The 22,867-nt window shown below is 29.5% G+C and overlaps 1 protein-coding gene across 8 annotated transcripts in view; it reads right to left on the bottom strand.

The window, feature by feature from the left end:
- LOC143256820 (cationic amino acid transporter 3-like) overlaps window positions 1-22,867 on the bottom strand; it is a 103,236-nt gene that overhangs the window by 16,241 nt on the left and 64,128 nt on the right. For all 8 annotated transcript variants that reach the window (XM_076514583.1, XM_076514548.1, XM_076514558.1 and 5 more), the window contains 4 exons: window positions 13,215-13,317; window positions 11,052-11,135; window positions 9,339-9,529; window positions 7,119-7,285 (listed from right to left, as the gene is read on the bottom strand). In XM_076514583.1, the coding sequence (XP_076370698.1) occupies window positions 7,119-7,285; window positions 9,339-9,529; window positions 11,052-11,135; window positions 13,215-13,317 (545 nt within the window). The remainder of the gene's footprint in view (window positions 1-7,118; window positions 7,286-9,338; window positions 9,530-11,051; window positions 11,136-13,214; window positions 13,318-22,867) is intronic.

Here is a 22,867-nt window from a genome sequence, read left to right as displayed (position 1 = left end):
CAATTTAAGAAAATGATAAATTCCAAAATATACTTATATCCTCTCACACTTATATCTAGAATCCCATATTGAGAAGATGGAGGGGCCAGTGAGGGCATTATCCATACAGAATCTGCATCTGCATAGATCATGGGTATGTCAACAGAAGACTGGCACCCTATTGGGGTTAACAACACTACATCAAGAACAGGCATATTCTGCACCCTGAATATAATTCCTATATTGTGGGTGAAACTGTATGCAAGTGATCATCACTATGTGTAATTGTGTATGTTAGTTGTATATTCACAGCTCCTGAACACAACTGCATGATGAAAAATGTGCTGCATGCTGTGGCTATCTTCATAAAAAAATATTACCACTTACATATGTAATGTACAAAGTTCACCATTCAGGTGTACCATGCTTATACTTCACTGAAACAGTTACTAAACTTTACAAATCTGGAAAGGATTACACATTGCTGGAATATGACTTTGTCATAGTTCATCACTCAGGTCCACAACACAAAAAGACAAACTATCTCACCACAAGGTGAGACCTTGTCCATTTATACAAACATTTACAAGTGAAAGAAGATATGGTGCACCATTGCTATAAGCCTGTTATGCATGATGTTCTGCCAGCAGGGCAGCTAGTGACCCCTTCAGCTATGTGGCATGAAAAACTCCACAAACATTAGTGCACAAAATTAAGATTGGAGGGCCCCAAGGTGTAATTCACACTTCTGCTAACATTTGGTGGTGATTATTCTGGCCACAAGTGAGTCAAGATTTTTAGAGTTAATTTGAATGCTCTGTGTGTGTACTGCCCACAGAAAAAATTAATTGCAACAAGTTAAACTCTTAAAAGGATTGTTGGGGCTCCTTGGCATATGAAAGGCCTAGATATTGCTGACTTACTGCCAGATATTGCAGTGGTTTGGCTATATATTCATTGTCACTGACTATTTCACAAAGTGAGCCAATGCTTATTTACTTACCATTATGCTAGCAGAGACTGTTGTGGATGTTTTAACTGGTTACTACCATTTGGGAATAAGTAAGACAAAAACTTACTTTTTGATGTTAGCATTCCAACCCAATATGGTAGAAGAGCACTAACTGACAGCACAGCAAATGAATTATATCAGCATGAAGTGCCTCACCTAGCTGTCCAAACTACTATAGCTCCCAACCATCACCCATTCATCACGTCTACTGCCACTATCATGCTCCAAATAAGCCTTTATATGTGGTAGGGTGTATATCCTCATAAAGTAGTGCCAAGTTGTTAAATGACCTTATTTTTAACTAAATTTCTATTTCCAATTCTATATCTATTGCTATTCTTTATTTCTTACATCAGACTGGCAAATGGAGGTTAAGACTAATAGATGGTGTATCCCCACTGCTATGTGGATCCTACTTTTTCAATCACTGCCAAAACCTAGAGTACATTTTACAATTTCACATTGTATCTTCTACCCTAGGATCTTTTAGTTGATGCAGTTTTTTTTTGTTTAATTTGATTTTGTTTTGGCTTTTGAGTTGAAAAACAAATTATATATATATATATATTTGATGTGTAAGTATGTTAGACACATTACTATTTGCTCATCACCACAATTTTGTAAGAGTGACTGGTGGTCATTTTTATTATTTCAAAATTATAATGTGGTAAAAGGGTATAGTTTTTATGTCTGAGTTTGTTTTTTAAGAACGTAAATTTCCCTTTTATTTTTTGTTTGTGATTTAAATGTTGTGTAAGCAATGATTGGCTGAATTACCTTTGTTAAAGTGAAAAGTGCTTTGAAATGTTCAATTATTAAAGAGCTTTTGTTTCAACTTTTCTTTACATTTTAGTTTTTGATTAGTTTATTTTGCAGTAGTTTGCTTATTCTTAAAGTGAACAGTGTTAACTCTGCATTGCTTTTGATTCTAATCTGCATAATGGTATGTACTAGTGAAGTGCTTTTTCAGTGTTTAATGGGTATATTATGCACATTTCTGTGCTCACTCTCTCACTATAAGCTCAGTCCCAGATTGATCTTGTAAACATTTTGTGTTTGGAATAGATTCTATGCTATAACTTAACATAATAGGCATATCTGCACAAAAATTTTGCAAATTATCAGTAATTGCTCTAAGGTTTTCATATACAAAAGATGAAATTTTAAAATTTATTTTTAGAATTTTTTATGAAATGATTTCTTGTGCATTTTTCTTTCTTGAATGCTGATTGTTCAAATGTTCAAAGCAGAATAATTATGATTTGAAGATTAAAAATACTTTTATGTATCAGAAAAGTCTCAAATTTCATGTGCAAAATCTTGATAAATTTCAGATAATTATCATTGTTTTTACTATATCCACTACTGTATCTGTGTGGAGGTTTCATCTATTTGATCGACCTCATAATCACCATAAAAAATTAGGAAATAAATATAAATTACGTTTTTTTTTAATCCTAAAATGACTACAAGTTATAACAAGAAACCAAAAATATTAATTCTTATGCTCTAAATAGCTGAACTCATAACATTACACATAAAAACATGTATAAACCTTTCAGTTGTGTCTGACTAACATTACAGAAGCTGCAACGATGCAGTGAACATGCACTTACATTACCATATCCAAGAGTATAAAAGTAGCCTTTACAAAGTTACCTGGCTTGGGTTTGTTCTAGTGGATCAGTATTTTGTGAGATACAATCATATTTCTATTATAATACATTATATATGTATAAATATATTATTACTATTTACAACTAATTTCTTAAATTTCAGGTATTTGTTTAAAACATTGAATAGTAAATAAGAAATACAGAAAACAATTATCTTTTCTACTTACTAGCTTTGTACTCATTTGCTGCTTGCTGTAATTTGTTAAGCTTTGCCAAATTTCACATGTGGAAAATGTAAAACAATTCTTTTAGAGGCAAGTAAATACACAATACCATGAAGAGGAATATAAAGTTTACATCCCCTATTGCCAGAACAAGGAGTTTGTACAAAAACAAGTTTATATACTTTCACGTGTCCTTTTCAGTCTAGATTTATGATTTACATTGCGAGAGAAACAGTTTATTTTATAACTTCCATTCAGTCTCTTCAGAAGGCATATGAAATCAGTAAAGGGGTTCAGTTTAAAGTGAAATGTTGAAGTTTGGTAACATTTGAACTAACAATTTCTACAATTCTTCTCGATAAAATTTCTAGTTTTATGTATCAATTTGGTTGAATTCCAGTTAATTATACAATCAAGATGTCTCATGTGAAAAAAAATAGCATTATTTCTGACCATTTTAACATCCTTCTTAAGTTTTGCGAGTCTTTTATCTAAATTACTAGCATATCTGCAGGGCATGGGGAGAGGGTCAGGAAACATTTGACCCCACACTTTGGAGAAAAGCATACGATCTCAGAGGGAGATTCACGGAAATAAAGGAAAATAAAAAAGAAAAAGGGGAAAAGAAAGGGAAAAAATATGAAAGAAATAAATAACAAATGGATTGGATAGAGAGACAAAAAAATCAGTGTAAGAATATAAAGATTAAGATATGACATTTGGTTTTTCTTGACTCATTTCCTTACAGTCTGAGTGTGAGTGCATACATGTCAGTAAACAACTAACTGGGAATCAAGTGAGTTGATACAATGACCAATGTAATTCTGTATAAATTTTTTTTTTTTCATTTACATCTCGTTATGGCTGAATAATGAATATATAAAATATATTTTTTTCTGTTTTTCTAATAACAAAGATATGTTATTACATTTTCAGAGTGGAGAGGGTACTGACCCCCCAGTTAGGAAATCTGCCTTGCAGCCCTGTACTAGCTTTTCAATATTGGTAATTTGATTTTTTAACTCATAAGAACCTATAAACTTTGTATTTGGACATCACAAACACCTAATCCGAATTAAAATTTTATTTCCTTATACCATGAGTTTTAATATTTATCTTTAAATTATGAAATTACCTCATGTATAATAATAAAATTGAATTACGATTTACAATTTGATACCAAATTTATTGACATACATTCATAAAATTGCTGTTCAATGAAATCTACAAACATCATCCTTTCTTTGGCCACTGAACATATGAAGATCTATAGGATGTTGGACAAAGGGTATGTTTTGTTTTTTTTTTAATTGGTAGAGTATTTTTGTCATATGTTTTGTATTAAAAATTAACCCTATCTCTAAAGGGTTAGTCCATTAAACTGACTTCATAATCCCAATGTGACCAGAGTTTTCCTACACTACCTTTTAATATTTTTTATGCATCTTCATGAAAATTTGGAAGCTATCAGTAAATATTACAAGTTTTTGTACACAATAAGTCATATTTTTAATTGAGTATTTTGACTAAAAATGAATACACAAATATATGGAATCAAAATGTTTATTGCTCCATGTGCAAAGTGATTTTTCACGTAAGATTTAAAATACTTTTATTCACTTGAAAATTGTCAAATTTCATTTGTGTAACCTCTAAAAGCTACTTAAATACACATTGTATGTTTTTTTTTGTTAAATTTATTTTCTCTACCCTAGCTCTATATAAATTTATAGAATTTGAACAACCTTGTAACTACCGTAAAGAAACAGGAAGTAAATTTAAATTACCTTTTTTTTCTTTCTAGAATGACTGCAATTTGTAACAAGAAACTAAAATTGTTTAATCTTACATAGCTAAGAGATGATAATAGCTTGCGTGTTTATACTTAAATGTTATTGTTTTATTCTTTATGGACCCATGCCCCACTAAATCCTGTCACACAAGTTGTAAACTTCTCAGTGAATCGGTAGTTCATGTTATTATACTCAATTATATAATGCATGAGCTGACTGCAAACATACCTTGTGAAGAACTATTATTTTTTTACCTTACATAATCTAACCTTGTCCAACCAAGTAAGTTTATACTTTTTACAATTTAATTACTTTTATAATAATAAAGAATATACATCAAAAACAAGAAATGCAGTACTTACCTGTATCTTATTTTATGCAGTTGACTGTCCGTGAAAGCTATGACTACCTTTTCCTATACTAATGGTATTAATACCCTGAATGTTTAATTAAATAATGCATCTAAGAACACAGGATAATAACATACACATATAAAACAATGTCTTATAATTATCATAAATTACCTGGCTTCTTAACAATGCAACAAGCACCTTTAAAATTCAGCTACATTTTGTAGATCTGAATACCACAAGAGAAACTTCTAACTGTGGGCAAAATGGACAATATTCAATACCAAAAATAATGTAATATGTCATTCGGCTGTCTATTAATTATAATATTTATAACAAAGTACAAAATTTCAGAGAAAACTATCAGCAATTTGTAAAGGATATAACGTGAGTCTGATTTTTTAGTTAATGGCTCTGTAAACTAATATGACTGATGACTATAAAAATTATGCTTTGCTTTAGTAATAACAATATCATATCGAGTAATGAGTAATTTACATTAAATTCTGTAATTATCAGAGATTTGGCAAATATATTAAAGACGAGGGAAGACCTAGAGAACAAATGTCATTTTTTATACTAAAGGAAAGAGAAAATTTTAAGAAATATCTACTTACAAAATTAAGAACTTCGGTAATGTTAAAATGTTATTGATTTACTACCTTTTACATACAACAATAATCAAGTACTTTAACGAAATTTTGAATGTATCTAAAACAATTATGACATGAGCACTTTGACCAATCCACAGCAACAGGGTTAAAGGGTTTATTATTATGCATGATTAAAGATTAGGTTACTGTTCAAATAATTGTCATTTTAACTTTACTTAGTTTTTGAAAAATTAGTTTTGGGGATGTTGATTATGAATTAATGATAATCTTTTTGTAAAAAATGTAGTTCTCAGTTAAAGGTTTTGTTCATCTTGTGGCATGTAAGTGTTTTTAAGGCTAAAGAAAATAATACTCTTTAGGTATACTGTATTTGGGTTATAAAGATTGGCACTGTAATAGCTTTTACAAGTTGTGATACTGACTAAATGTAACAGTTGTCCAATGCTGAGAGGGAACAAAAGTAACTAGTTACCCCAGTCAAATGGACAAAGAAATTGGATTTACCATTTGAGTTCAGGTGTGCTTTCTTTAGCCAGCTAGGAGATAGTAAGTGAAGACTTTTTCAAGAATGTTTTAATTCTATGGAAATCAATCCCAAGGAAGAAAAAGCTGTAGATGTAAACAGTCTAGTATAAATTACTGTAATTTTACTGTATGCATCCTGTGTTTTCTGTTATTTATTATAAAAAATACTTTGATCACTAATTCAGGTTTGTCTAGACTTGTTAATTTTACACTTAAGAGAACTCAGTAAAGTCATCTATTCTTGAACTCCCATTATTTCTTGGTTGAATCTGCTGCTATTTACAGATTTGCCAATCTGATATTCTTCACAAAACCAGTTTTACTTGAAAACACAAGAGTATTACCAACATTATCCATCACTATGTTTTTAAATATTTTTGCCATCAATGTGTATATATAAAAATAAATGTTCTTAATGAACTATTTCAAAGATTTTTGTGGACTCTACTGAGTCCATGAACCTCCAGTTGAAAATCTCAAAATTAATTAAGTTCATTATATATTACAAAAATAAACTGAAGAATACATGTGTAACCCAAAAGCCTATTAAGTTATCCTGAAAGTTCACAGTTCCATATTATTTTAGTGTAAAACTAGCCATACAACTGAGCATCACGTAAAATACAATTACGTTATAATTTGCTTCAGCGATATATTTTAAAAACAAAATGAAAGCTCATTATCTACAAAATAAAGTACTTTGAACCTAGAAAAATGATAACTGAAAATAATCAAATATTCTTTCTGTCCTGTTCTAAATCAACTTTACATGTCAGAAGCACTTCAGCTAATACTGACACCACCATTTACTCAGTATGAATTACTTACTGAATTATTCTTTAACTACATACACACCAAAATGTTTTTCCACGTTTCAATTAAATCTAAACTCTAATGGCTAGTTTCTCTTTGGTATGATTAATTTTAACCAAGAATTTTATCTTAAATGATAGTGCAATACCTTTTCGATCTTTAACAAGACTTCTTTAGACCAAATTAACTTACCCGAAATGACAGTTTTCCACTATTTGAAGGCTGAAGCCAAAGAGCCACTACAATAATCAGCAACAGTAGAGCTAAAATTATCCCTGGTATGATAACTTGAATTTCTAAGGAGCTAAAATGATCTTCAAATCCAATCACGAAACAATGGAAAACCAACACCATCAATACTGAAATAGGAAGATTCATTTTTTAACATAAACTTAAGAATTTACAGAATAAAAAGTATCTTAGCTCTTAGATTAAAAGAATCTTACTTAAATGAATAAATCTACACCAGATTAAGATAGATGATGACGAAAGCAAAGGATATGTTGTTAGTGTCCAAAAAAAATCATTTTTGAATAGAAAACTCTGTATTATGCATAGAGAATATTTTATATGTAGTGACAATTCATGTGGAAAAAATCATATTGATAATTTTGTGAATCTTTACATCCCAGGTAAGTAATATAATACTAAACATATTAACTAATAAGAACAAGCAAACTAAAATAATCAAAATGGATGACTGATTATAATAACCTTAACAAATACTTTTAATTAAATGCGTGTGTGTGTATTCATGTACATAAAGCTTGTTATAAATACAAAATTTTAGTAGAAATTTAAGATTAAGATCTTTTGACAGAGCATTTAATTATTATGTTAGAACTATTTGTTTATCATATTTACATTTAAAATTAAGTTTCTGTAAACAATTATATTACTGCACTGTTAATAAACAAATATTTTACAAAAAAAATATTAAAAATGTACAATATGAATATTATAAGCTTTGAGCTCTTCAAGCAAGAGTATTAATTTAATGAGTATTTTTATTTATTACAGCTAATATTCTTTAAATTAGGTGTCTGCAGTGCTTTAACTGTTTCTTTTTTTCTTTTTAATAATCAGCTACAGCATATTTTTATTGTTTTATACTGAATTTCCTAATGAATGGTGCACATCTACTTGCAGGCCTACTAAATAAAATAAAGTGATTACGTAGAAAAATTTTTAAAACAATTGAAAAATTTTAGGCTATAAAAAGACACATGGATTCTTATATACAGAAAATGAGAAGCAATATTCACTTGATACCAATTCATCATTTTAGTTACACTAATAAGTTTATTAAACAGGATCCAGTAACTACAACAATATTTCTACATCTTCAAAGTAAACAAATTGATAACTTTATTATTGTTAACACTTACCAAAATAATAAAGTTTGGTCTTAAATTAAATGTCAAAATTAGTTCTTATTTGTCATATTTAACAATAAATTAAACCAGTTATTTTGTTGGCTAGGCATTAAAAAAAATTAATTACTTAAAAGTAATGAATTTGGAACAAACTAATATTGTGTAAAGCTACTGATGGTTGCTGTTTAATCAAAACCTTTTATATTATATCTAGAGTTTATTATAATTACATAAAAACATGGAGGTGGTATGATCAAAAATATTTCCACAAACATGATTCATTTAAACAACTGTAAAGACAAAATAATATCCATTTTTATCTATTAGAAGAACAAGAGAGTTTTACTTTCTTCTCATAGACAAGTAAAGCTAAAATGCATTACTAAATTTTTTACTACATTCTGTGGTTTAAGTCTGCAATAAATAGCCTTCAATATTTTTTGGTAAGGAACTCTTTATTTATATATAAAAAATGTAAATAAACAAAAGTGTATAGCTTTAAAGCCACGAGTCCAAGCTTATGGAAGTGACTACATGAACAATTCAATTTTTTCCGTCTCCAGCACTTCAAAAGGATGCAAGAATCTGCATAAGAACAAACCAAAATATTTCCCTTGGTGCCTCAAAATAAAAATACTGTTCTCACTCTTGCACCCATCTATTTCAAATATAAAAATACCTGTAAACAAATAATATATTGATGTAGTTATGACGTAAGAAATAACACTTAATTGATTAACACTAGTTACCAAAACATTACTTTCTTTGTTTGTTTTAAAGCAAAGCTACCTTCGATTATACACTCTGTCCACCACAGGAAATCAAGCTCTGGATTTTGGTGTTATAATTCAGACTTACCTCTGTCCCACTGGGAGACTACTAAAAAACAAACTTTATGATTTATATACCTATGAAAACTAAGTAGAAGACATGTGGTTCAATCTTATACCCTGATATACATCTTTACTAAATTTAAGAATTAAAACTTAGTTTTAATGACATATAAGTTGTTTTTTATAGAAGTGAAGATACTTACCAATTCCTGCCACCAAGTAAGTACTGACTTGCGATGACAAATGGGTTGGATTGCTAAGATTATTAAAGTTAAATATTTGCTGCAAAATCTGCCAAAGAGTGTAGTTTTCTTTTGACAAGAGCATGCTGTTATCCACAACAGATTCAGAGCTTAGTGTTGTCATATGATCTAATGAACTGTCTGACAGATGACTATCAAAATAGAAAAAAGTATTGAAAAGTTATTTCCATGTATTATAATTATCAAATTTTAATATTAAAATATTATCTGATACTAATTTGTAGTGAATTACTGACAAATGCAAACTGATAAAGAAGGAAGCAATAACTGTTTTTGAAATTAAAAAAAAGTTTTGTGCTTACATAGTATTCATAGCATTTGAAAGATGCTTTACATTCAATATATGATTATTCTTGTGCCCAGATTTAATAACTTCAATGTTTAACACCACACAATATTTTATTGTATGAAAAGTACAATATATAATGAAAAATGCTACACAATTAAAACTACATATTTTGCTGGAAAAAAAAAAAATCCCACCAGCTTCAGTAAATGAGCTACTGGTGACATTAGGTGACTTTTTACCACCTTTAAAAATTCTGATTCATTACTTCTTGGAGCATTTATGTAATAAGTATAACAGCATTCAGTTCACCATTGAAAACAAGAAAACGTTAAACTTATTTTCCTACAGACAATATTTTATAACAAATGGTAACTTTGAATAGAGAGTTTATATAAAACACAACCACTGGTTTGTATTTCGATTTTGCAAGTAGTATATCAGTATTGTTCATGAAAAAGTTAACTGAGACATTATTTTACCGAATATAAAATTGTAAGCACTTACAAAAGTGTATCAAAAGATATCTAAGCAAGAATAATTTTTTTATTACACAAATGAAACTTTATATAAAACAATCAATGTACAAAGTTCATAAATGTTTCAAGTTTGCAGTTTTGCCATTTATTTTGGCAAACAGATTTGGTACATTACAAAACATTTTCACACCCTCCTTAATAGTGTACCAATGCAGATAATTATTATGTATTTTGAAACTAAGACATATGCAGTATTTTTCTAGAAATAAAAACATAATTGCTTCTCTAAAAACATTTAAAACAATTTTTCAATTAACCTGTTGTTGTTGTAAGCAAGTTTGTATTGGATCCACCAATGTGATGGTAGACATGCATGAAAGAAAATACAAATTAAAGATTACTAAATAGTTCAAGAATATTGAAGTTTGATATAGTCATCCATCTAAGTTGCTTTAAGAAGAGAACTATGGCTAAAAAAAAAAAAACCCTAACTCTAAAAGAGTTCATTTATGTTATAAATGAAACAACTTAAGTTAATTAACCTTATTAATTGCTGATTAAATTACAAAAGTAATTATGACACATTTGACTTTTATATTTTCAAGAAGACTATGAAACAATCTACTGAAGGTAAATTATGCTATGCAAATAAACTTTATAAATATAATAAAATGTATTTAAATGAATTTTCAACAAGAGATAATTCATTTTAATTGACTTCAATTCCATCCTGTATCCTGTAATATCCTGTATATTATATTATTTGACATCAGACCAACTTTACATTAAACATAATTTCCCTATAATCTGTTATAACAAGGGTAAAAGTATCAGAATGCAGTGTGCTCGATCTTGCAAAATTAATAAGAATGTGAAAAAGTAACTCACGGTTCAAGAGATGGGTTTGAATCCTTTTTCCTAAGACTCCTTGTAGATGATTCGAGTTCAACATATTCTACATTTGGTTTGTACCTGTAACAAATAACAAACAGCATTCCAGCTGATGGATTGAAAAATTCATATTATGCAATAACAAACAAGTTCCTCTCATTCAGATAAACTCTTAAAACAAGAATATGTACAAACAAAATAAGGATGTGTATACAAACACCTACATATGTATAAAAATGTAAAACGCAGAAGACTATGATAATTTTTACATTAACTCTCTTGTAAAAATCATGCAAACAAGTTAAACAAATTCTTATAAAATAAATAGTTCTTTATAGTTAGTGCTTATTATTCAAATGTGTGTGTGTGTGTGTGTGTATTACTCTACACAACTGTAATTTTAGTTACATAGATATCATATTTAATTTTAAGCATTAGATATTTCTAATGGCTGGGCAGAACGGTCCTGTATGGACACTGCTCCTATAGCAAGTAATTGCAATCTACTATAGGTACCATTTTGCAAAGAAAAACCTATGGCAAGCCAAACTAAAAATATGTCAGAGACAGCCTCAATAACTATGTCACCAAGAACTCAATGAGCAACATCGAGTTGATAAGGAGGATTGACAACAGAGAAGTCTGGCATGCCATGGTCGTCGATGTCTGCCGCAGATTTGACACATGAAGAAGAAGAAGATATTTCTAATTTGTCAAAGTATGTTTGTGTCAGTTACTGGATGATGCTGCAATATTCATAAATTTGTGTAAGTACACAAATAAGTACACAAGTGTACTCAAGAGAACATTAAATGTCTTTCAACTTATAACAATATTCCATATCTCTTTTCATAAATACCTTGTGTTTCAGGCCATACAAGCTTTATATTATGAGAGAGATGTATAATAAATACATCTAAGTAGTAAGTTAATAGAGAAGATTTTTGTAACTTTTTAGTTATGAAACTAAATCACATAACAAAAAAAATATCTACATAAAAAATGCAAATATCTATCAAAGATAACAGATTGAATTAACATCTTATAGCTGAATTTGTAATCCAGAGAGAAAATAATTGAAGTTACTAGGAAAAATACAATTCTCCGTTTTGAAAGATTAACACATTCTGAAATAAAAACAATTCTTTGGAGTATATGTAATATTATTAAAAATATCTGAGAAAAGTTAAAAACAATGGGAAACAAGTGAGATTGTTTTCAATACAAATATTAAAATAACATGGTATAAGGCTCCTATTTTTTCTTAACTTTCTTCAAGCATATTTACAGTGTATAAAGGAACTACAAGCTTGCCTGACATTAAGTTAATTGTTATTGCATACATGTAGTAAGAGATATACTACAAGTCCACTGGAGTGTGCAGTACTGTCTGTTGCAGAAAACACACAGTTGTTGCTCATCATGAAAACTCTGTTTGAACAATCTATCAAAGTATAAAATAAGTTTTATACTTTCTTTTATTAATACAGAAACTTTAAAAATTGTGTTTAATCTGGTTATACACAGGTTTGCATTAATATGTGATCAAGAAAATCATCAGGTTGTTTTTATTTTAGTTACCTTTCTTCTTTTATATGTTTTTGACAGATACCTATTCCAACTGTGGATATATTGCTTCAACTTTACAGATTGTGCAGAAAAAGTTAGTTAGAATAGTAACTTTCACTGGCCAAGTATATGATATCTTGAGGTTACAGACTTAATTATGTTGTAAATGAATGGCCATTCCTGTGATAAATGTACATCATTATGGATATATGCAATATTTCCTATTAATACAAAGCACTGAATTCACACCATTTCTACTTTGCCTTTTACAGGACCTATCACTGTGAAAATCAACATTCAATTCTACAAAAGTACATACTGTGTTTCTTTGCTTTGCAGTAAAAACAAACATTGTGTTTCAGTTATACATAAGTGTTCAGTTTGTTTATATTCTCCACTTTAAGATTAGCTAAAATAAATGAGTTTAGAGTTATTTTGCAATCTTCCTGATTGATCCTCCTGTTATGAAGCAGACCTACAAGTTGGAAATAACCTGAGAATATCATGCATCATTTGTCACTCCTTAAAATAACAAAAAAAAGCATAAACATAAATCACACCTTATTCTCTGATATATATTTAAAAACTCACCGTAACAGAAGTACTGACACTGCCACTAGGGTGTAGGCTAAGAGTGTACCGATAGACATCATATCAGCTAGTTCTCTAACATCAAATAACATTGCCATCAAACCTAAAAACAAACTTTTGTTTAAGAAATTCAGTACAGATGTGAAATCTTAATTATTTATCACAAAATGTAAAGCACATTTTGTTTATATAAACAGGAAAAAATAAAGTTAATTGAATATGATTTAAATGTTTTAAAAATAGCATTCTTGTTTTGTTATTAATTTTTCATTTTGAAGTATGATTTAAGAAAAAATTTTCAAAACAAAAGCACTAATATATCTCTATGCTTCAATTTAAATCTTGTTTTAGCAGTCATTAAAAACATTAATATTGGGAACAGTGGTGTCACAAAATAGTGAAGCACTCCACCAGTGAATTTAGCCATTTGCTAAAATTCAGCTACCAAAATGTCAATAAGTAAAAGATGGACATTAATATTTTTTAAAAGCACAATGTAAATAAAGAAATCAATGTTACATTTCACTGTGTTGTGGCACATGGTTTACTAAAATCAAAATGGTATTTAAGGAACAACAAACTTCATACTGAATTGTTATGTACTATGCTCTTACACTTTAAAACTTTACTAGATGCAAAACCATCCAATAACAAGGAAGTTTACACTGGACTGTTATCATTGTATTGTAATTTTTTTATTTAACTTGTAATTTAAAAATTTATGGAACTTTATTATTTACAGTTAAAGATAAAATCAAACTGGAAATTAGTGAGTGAGTTCAATTTTTACACAACAGAAAGAAGTTTGTTTTACTGAACGTGAAACCATTTGGCAAAACAAACTTTCCATTCCTTATTGAATCTATTGCTGAAAGGTTCAGAAAAGGTAGCTTCACATTTACTTACTGTATTATATTTTATGTTGTTTAGCATTTCTTGAGTACTAAAGTGTTAAATCTTTATTCATATATTGACAAGACATAGCTGTATCAACATAAAGGCCTGCTAAGTCTCATGAATTTACTCATCACTTGATCAACACTTAAAATAGATATAAGTTATGAAGAAATGCATAGTCATCTAGATTACTGTACCTACTAGGTTTTATGAAAATGACTTATCATGAAACACAGGTTTCAAGATTGATCCTTGCATATTTAACAGAAGCATTAAAGGAAGAATGATTGAAAATGTAATTCAATAAAGACTCAATCTTGAAACCATAATATCTACTTCAATTTGTATATTTCATAATTTGTAGATGCATCAGTTTATGATTACATTTTGAGGATTTTATTGGATGTTCTAATATTTTCGTAGTTATTTTTATTCAAATAGACTTTTTAATCTTATTTTTGTAATCTTCTATCCAGTAAAATTATTGTTTGCATACAATCTTCAGTTAGAACCCAACTATCTCTCAAATATAAAGTGATTACAACACCATTGGTGAATTACATTACTAAATAGAAAACTTTCTCATGTTGAATATTTTTTTAATGCTTTTTCAAGTAAGTAATAAAGTAAACCATAATTATTAGGCTTCAACTATAACATAAATATATAACATAAATTACAAATTTGTAAGTAATATAATTTAAGAAAGTGATTAGGACACCAACACTCATCATCCAACACCACTGAAAGAGACAGTGTCCTCAAGTTCCAAAACCAACACATGAAAACAATTTTTTTTAAATATATTTCTCACACTTTTATAGTTTTTCACAGACAATTACAAATGTATTACAAAGTTCAATACTATATGAAATTTAAAAATAACTTGATAATTTTGATCTTAAGTTTTATATAAACTTAAAACTAAAAAGCTAAAGTATCCTTTGGACTTAACTGAATCCTGGATTGATTTCTTAGATTTATTTCAATATCTTACACAGATGAATTATGGTCTTAGCTTTTTTTACAATCTTATATGAAAACTTTAGCTAAATGAGACAATTATAAAAATAAAGGAACTGAAAATATTTGTTCTGGAACTTAAGTTACATTTAACTTATGATTCTGTCAAACGTTTTTCACTCTTTTTAAAGAAAGATTATTGAAAATATTAGGTGTTTTTCATAAATGGTAGGGAACCAATATAGATAAGTTTTTTAAAATTTTTTTCTTTTAGATATGAAAAGGATGAAGAAATGAAACAAAAGTAACAGAAAATGCTAAAGGTAATGCAAGTAAAGAACATCTCCAAGAAGAAATAATTGTGTTATGAAGGTATAATGTATAGCCTATAGAAAATAATAAGTATTAAAAAACTCTGCAAAGATTTTTGTAGATTAACTAACAACAATTTTATTTGCATTAAAAACCACAATTTTGTTTCATAGTTTTTTTTATATAGAGAATTAACAATGTTTACATTACTTCTAATATTAAAAAGCATCCTAAAAGAAACTGGAAAATTTTTTAGCACTTTAGTTATTGCTTCATAATACAATATTTTAAAATGTTTTACATTCCTATTTTCTGTTCAAGTTTTAACTTTTTACGTTGTTATAAAGTATGTAAATATTAAAGAAATATTAATTTCTTTAATTATATAATTTAAATATAATGCATTCACAATATTTAATTACATGTGTTTAAGTGTCCGATTCTAACGTCAGTAATAGTAGGTCTATTTATTGTCTAATTTAAGCACTGGGCCTAATACAAAACATCATAAGGCTTAGCTTAAACACTACTTCATTGAAACCCTTGGTAATTATTATTTTGCTTTTGTCTACAACTTAGATGTTCATTAAAAAACTCAATGTGATGTTTTTTAACTTATCACAGTACAATAAGAGAGACTAAAGTACAATTTGTTTTGTAATTAAGTCTAAAGTAAAAACAATGTGTAATAACTTACCCTCGGCCCAAGTGCATAAAATTTCTTGTGAAAACAAAATATGTATATATAATCTAATTCTTTACTGAATTAAACTATTTTGCAACCATATAACCCAAGTTATCATAAAAATAAAGAATAAAAACAAACCTTTCTAACAAAACGTATATTAGGCATTCAACATAAATGCCACAGTCAGCCTAACAAAAATATGTTGCTAGTTTTGTTGCTTGGCAATGATGTAAACTGTAGACCATTACCAAAAAAGGGAGCATAATACAAAGACAGAAACTGCTTACTACATATATTAATAAACCCTAAGGTATATTTTTACCATAACCTATTATACCACTATATTTTGCATAAATGCATCTGCACAGAACAGAGATTTTTTATAGTAATTAAAGCAACACCACCACCTATTTATAACATTACATACAGGAACATTTCTAAAAGCAGTGTGGTATGCAAATGTTATGTTAGATAAAACACACTGACCACCTTAACAAGATTCTTATTAACCCACTATAAGTAATTCCAATGTTGTTATTTGCTATCAGCTGAATGAAAGAAATGGACCTGATGTAAAAAATTAGCAGAAGCACAATGTTAAATGTAATAACACAAAGGTAAAATTAGGATAAACTTTAAAATATGGCTTTTCTAAATTTTAAATAAATTTCACCAAAATATATGCATAAAAGTGGTCTTTGCATTCTTTCTACAGCTTACCAGTCATTAACAAGATTCTAAAAATTTGGTGACATTTTCCCACCATTGTGTGATGTTGGGTACAAATAACCATTCAATGACAAGGTATATACAACCTTTGATAGTTACTCCTGCAATACAAGGGAGCACCCAGGCTAAATTATCTTAGAAATAAAATAAATTTTATCAGATTCTATACTAAAACACAAGAGTAGAATATGTTATTTCTGTATACAACAACTCCCTCCTCCTTTACCTTAGGCTTTCCTTCAAGCTAACTGTAATTTAAATTTAATGTTATTCTCTTGATTAAAATAAAAACTGACAAGAGTACACAATAATTAATTTTCCTTTACACTGGACACTAAAATTACAGAATGGGACACAAAAATTCCACAATACTGAATGGACTAGACACAAGCCTTTCTAAAGAAACAATGCCCAAAATAAAGTCCACCTGGTAGTCCTGTCTTAGAAATAACGTTGGCAGTATAACAGTTTTTCCAGGCTTTGTAAGAAACTCTTGAACACTTACCTTGTGAGCAAAGATGATATTAGTGTTATTAGATGTTGGCCAGTTTGTTCCTGAAGAAGAAAGGTATACCTAGCAAAAAGTGTTTGGGTTATAGGGTTTTTATTCATTTCTTTCTTTGTTGGGTTAGAGGTTTTGAACAAACTCTTGACAAGATTATAAATTGTTCTTCAGCTTAGTAGTATTATTTGAGTGTCAGTGTCTCTCAGTTTGTCTACTACACTGCACTCCCAATGTTTAGGATGTCTCAGCACAGTGTTGGCCAAGAACCTGTAGTAGAAAACCTTATGATGCACTCACAGGTTTCTGTAAGAATGAACAGTTTCCCTCCCAACATTTAAGGATGCAGAGTGTACACATTCAATAATCATGCATTTGGATAAGGATGAAAAACTGAGTACTTATGGGACTGTTCATAATATGTCAGATGAGGAAGTGCAAAATCTAGTGGCAGATAAAAGCTCCAACTGTTATGTTAGTACAACTGCCATATCTACCATTACAAGTAATATGGGTGGAAATAAACCTATTCACATACAACTAGAATAGTCATATGAATAGAAAACTGATGATTAAAACGAAATAATGCTCTTTGCCTGTCAAGCTATCAAATGGCACTGTTTGACTAAATTAACAATTTGAATTTTATGACTATCACTCCATTATCATAAGTTAGGAAGTCCATATGAGTAATGTAATAATTACTACATCAACAGCTGGCAAAACTACAAATAGTAACAAGAGGTTTGAAAACTCAGATGTAAGGCATTGTGGCCTTTGCTTTCCAATCTACTGAACACAGTTTTACAATAAGAGAACTCTAACATATCATGATAAAGCTGATTTTCATAAGCTAGGATGGTCAAGTGGTTGAAAAATTGGTGAATAAAAGGGCACTGCAACATTTGCTTTCCAAGCTACTAAGGATTTTCTGAGGAAAAAATTGAAAAAACAGTTAACCTAGTTGAGTGGCAGAAGTTACATGAAGCATACTGCACAATTCTCATTAAATTCTCTTCAATATAACTAATTGCATATATAACCTCCAAGTACAGTTACGGAGTTGTTTCACCTATATGTAAGTATTTATATATATTAATATGTACCACAGTGACAGCACAAAGTAATACACACTTATGAGAATTTCAGCTAAATTACGTTGGTGATTACTTATTTCATGATGTATGAAAAACTTACAGCTTGCTTATAAACCACAGTTATTGAAACATTACCTGTGGATAGTAGCCTAGCACAGCTACCACAGTAACTTACACTAGCTGGAGGCTATGTGTTATAAGCTACTGTTGTTTGTGACAAGGTGCAATAAGGATGTACATATATATAAATGTTTGGTATGTATGAGTAGTCTCAGACATGTATGTAGATCATATAGCCATTCATGTGTGTTGTATAACATGAGTGGATCAACTACATAAAGACCATATCTGATAAGTAACATGGGATGCAAATAAAGGATTTGGTCTGGATGTATAAAGGCTGACATAAAATTAACTGTAATCATGGACCTGAAATGTATTACTAGAAGATGCAATGTATCTGTTATTTTTATTATTACTAGAAACAGAGAGTTTAAATTTTGACAAATAGTAAACTTCCATGGAAAGGTAAGAGCAACATAAAACTCACACTATATACAAGGTAGAAGTTTTACTTATTGTTTTTCAGAAAGAATAGTGCAAAATATTTTGACTGGATCAAACTGAAATATTTATGAATTGGTGAAATTAATAATAGCTGATAAAATTCACAGAAAGTAGCTTGAATATCATAGCAAATGTATTCTTAGCATAATCAGTATTATTGGATGTGATAGAATATTTTATCAGAAAATAGATTTATTGAACATTTCCTTAATATTGTTTCAGTACAGAGTCAAAGATACATGAAAGTAAAGGCTGTGCATTGCTGTGGGACAAAAAGTAATACCCATATGGTGCACCTAAATAACAATAAATTTGTATCTGGAAAAAGTTTCAAAAGAGAGATGATGTGTTTAATGATTCTCATGGTCAGGGGTTAGTGTCTATTAACCCAGGTCAGCTAGTGTGTAGGAACCAGTTTCTGCAGTCTTGACCCATTTTCTTGCTATTAAGACCTACAGTTCTGTTTATGTAACACTTAGATCAACATTTCTCAAACAGAGCCATAATTTCATGTCTGAAATTTCATAAAGCTATTTAAAAAAAAGATTTATAGAATAAAAAATATTTCTTGTAAAATTAAATTTATATGAATTACAACATTTAATTTTGAAATATAGCTTTTTATGTACACAGAATAGTTTCTTTAAAACAAACTGGGACTGAGGATTCATTGGCAGCAACTATCACAATGCAAGTAATGAGGGTCCTGAAAGTAAAAACAGGTACCTCAACATTTACAGCATCAAAATCATCACTACTAAAGTAGCCCCATGGTTTATCATTGTTGCAGCCAATATCAGAGTTCCTCATTACCCCATCTATGACCATTACCACCCAAACAATACTAAAACATATTAAAGTACTTAAAAAGGCACTGACAGGAACAAGCCAAGAAATAAACAGAAGCCTGGATCTTGTACAATCATGAAAAGACCACTTACAAAAATGTCTAGAGACTTCATCATAATTAGAGAAAGGGGTTAAACAATTATATGCATATTTGGTCCAGAAATCTAAGGCCCTGGAAGATCTATTGTTAGGTCTAAGGTGAGGTGAGAACACCTGTCTTCAGTTGCCTTGTTTCAAATTGCAATATGATGACAGTGTGATTATTACTCCTAATTGTTAAAGTTTATCTTTTTTGTGTGTTTTGGTCATTCACTTGTGTTTTTTAAAGCATCTTCTTTATTTATATAAATGTGTATATTTTACTATGAAATATTTTCAGTTTCTTTAATGCTTGATTTAATTTGCAAGAAATCTATATAACTAAATGTTTAATGTGTGCATGCAAGCATGGAAAGTTTTTTTTTAATTAATTAGATTATGCAAAAATGAAATTAAGAATAGGAAAGTACAGACAATGTCACTATATGCATAAGAGAGGTGTAGTTGTAGGTGGTACTATGCACTGCAAAAGGAAAGGTATTTGAGGAATGTATCTGTCATCCCTGAGAGACCTATCTTACACAGTGGCATTTGTGTGTGAAAGTTTTATCTGTGTGAATTTCTTTATTTATAGACAGAGACAATACCATCATCATATTGAGTTTTAATACTTTCGTTAATACACTGGTGTAAAAATCTTGTGAGATCTGGTGTCTCTTACTATATATATTAATCAGTTTGTCATTTTTGATCAGACCATTTGTTTCAAAGTGTCTTTGTACCAGAGTATTTGATGGGTATCACATGCCATAGAATAGCTTTAACTTCACAATCACTGAAATACTGTACATAGCTATTGGAATAGTTCAGAACTCTATGTACCAAATCTAAAGGATGTGATTTCATGTTTATTGACTGATGGATCTCATTTCATTCTTCTACTGTTTATTTTACATTCCTTTATTGCTTTGTTTGATTTTGTTAAGCACAACAAAACTACACAATGGGTTAGCTGTGTTGTACCCACTACAGGTATCAAAATTCTTTCTAGCATTATAAGCCTTCACTTTGTCTGTAATTTTGTGATTAATTAAAGTGTTTTTTTGTCTATGATGTATTCTCCATTCTAATTGTGTATGTATGCAAAGCATTTGTGTATTATTTGAATTAATATTCATTTAGGTTTGATCATGTTTTAAGTGATTTAATTGTTAAAGGATCTTATTTCATGGTCATTTACTTATGTTAAAAAGACAAGACAAATTTCTTGTGTTTATTCTGTTTTAACTATCACTTTTCTTCATCTCAAAAATCTAAAATTTCAAAGTTCTTTTTCATTAAAACTTTAGAGTTTGTTATTTTTTTACCCTAACTCTATAAAGTAGAGTTAGTTTGACTAACCTCATAACCATCAAAACAAAAATATAGATAAAACTAAATTGCCCTTTTATCTTTCTAGAATGATTTAAAATTGTACTGTGAAACCACTTTTTTGTTTTATCCTAAATAGCTTTAAGCTCATAACAATATGCATCTATTTATACTTAAATTTTATTGTTTCATTAACCTTTGAACACTGCCTAGTTACTATTTGTGCCATTATAAGTTGTACATCACTTTGCAAACAAGCAGCTCACACTGTGCTATTGAATTACATTATGTATAAGGTACTCATGAGCTGCTCAGAAGTGTATCTCATGAAATGTTTATATTAGTTATTTCATCTAATCTAACATTAACTAACCTAAACAGTTTCCTATTTTTACATTTTAGTTACTTTTATAATAATAAATAAAGAATACACTTGAAAAAGAACAAATAAAGTACTTACATGATTTTTTTACTCTAATGGTAGTACTGCACTAAATTTATATTTAATTAAGTAATACACCAAATGACAGAAAATTATAGTATGCAAAAATAAGCAATCTCCCATAATTATCATAATTTTTCTTGCTTTCTAACTATGCAACAAGAGCCATTACAAAATCATCATGTCTCCCATGAGTTGGTTGGTTGGTTGATTTAGTGTTTTATGGTACAAAGCAGCTAGGCTATCTGCACCAAACATCTGGTAAAAAATTAAAAGTAAATTTAGCAAAATTCATAAAACGAAATTAAGGTAAAACAAAACAAAGTTAAAAAAAACAACAACATATAAATAGCAAATACCAATGTTTACATTTCGTCCACAACATTAAGAGAAAAACTACAGTAATTCAAGTTGTACAGGACTATCTGTACCATAACTGTAATTATCATATCTTGCCAGGAAGACAAACAGGTAAGCACAAAAAACCACCATCAGTCACCTTGTGTTGGCCATTCCAGTCCTGGTTTTGAGTTATTTGACGTTTAAGGTTTTAAAAGATGTACAGCAAAATTATAATAACAACTCACTAGGATGATTAACAGGTAGATCAAACAACAGCATTAGTCACCTGAAGTTGGTCATTCCTGTCCTGGTTTCGAGTTATTTAATGTTATGGCCTGTTCCAAATTTCCAATTGATCTAGATGAACTGTGATTTTTAAAAGGGAGCCACATTAAAAAAAAGTGTAATGTATAAGTTAAATCACTTAAATGGGATTAAAAAGATTAATGGCTTTTAAAAAACTAAAAACATTACCAACGTGAACAGTGTCGCCATCACCAATAACACTGTCTAACGTTATGGACAAACCTTGAAACAGAACATGTTTATAATGAGAGTCGTAACAATGGCAAGAAAGTAAAATGTGGCTTATTGTATACTGAGTGTTACACAAACTACACACTGGTGTATCAGTTCCAGACAAAAGAAAATGAGTTAAAAAACTGTGACCGATGAGTAGTCTAGTTAGAACAACTTCCACTTTCCGATCCTTATGGAAGCAAGATGGCCAAAGTCCAACATAGGGTTTTATTTGGAAAAGCTTGTTTTTGTGTTGCTAACTACAGGTCGACTGCCAGCTGGCACGGAGCATGGCACAGGCACAGCGGTGATAGTGCCAGAGCAGATAGATTAAAC

This window comes from Tachypleus tridentatus, chromosome 1 (assembly GCF_004210375.1).
Source record: "Tachypleus tridentatus isolate NWPU-2018 chromosome 1, ASM421037v1, whole genome shotgun sequence".
Classification (NCBI taxonomy): domain Eukaryota; kingdom Metazoa; phylum Arthropoda; class Merostomata; order Xiphosura; family Limulidae; genus Tachypleus; species Tachypleus tridentatus.
The sequence above is the reverse complement of the archived record's forward strand: the minus strand, read 5'-3'. Positions and strand labels throughout refer to the sequence as shown.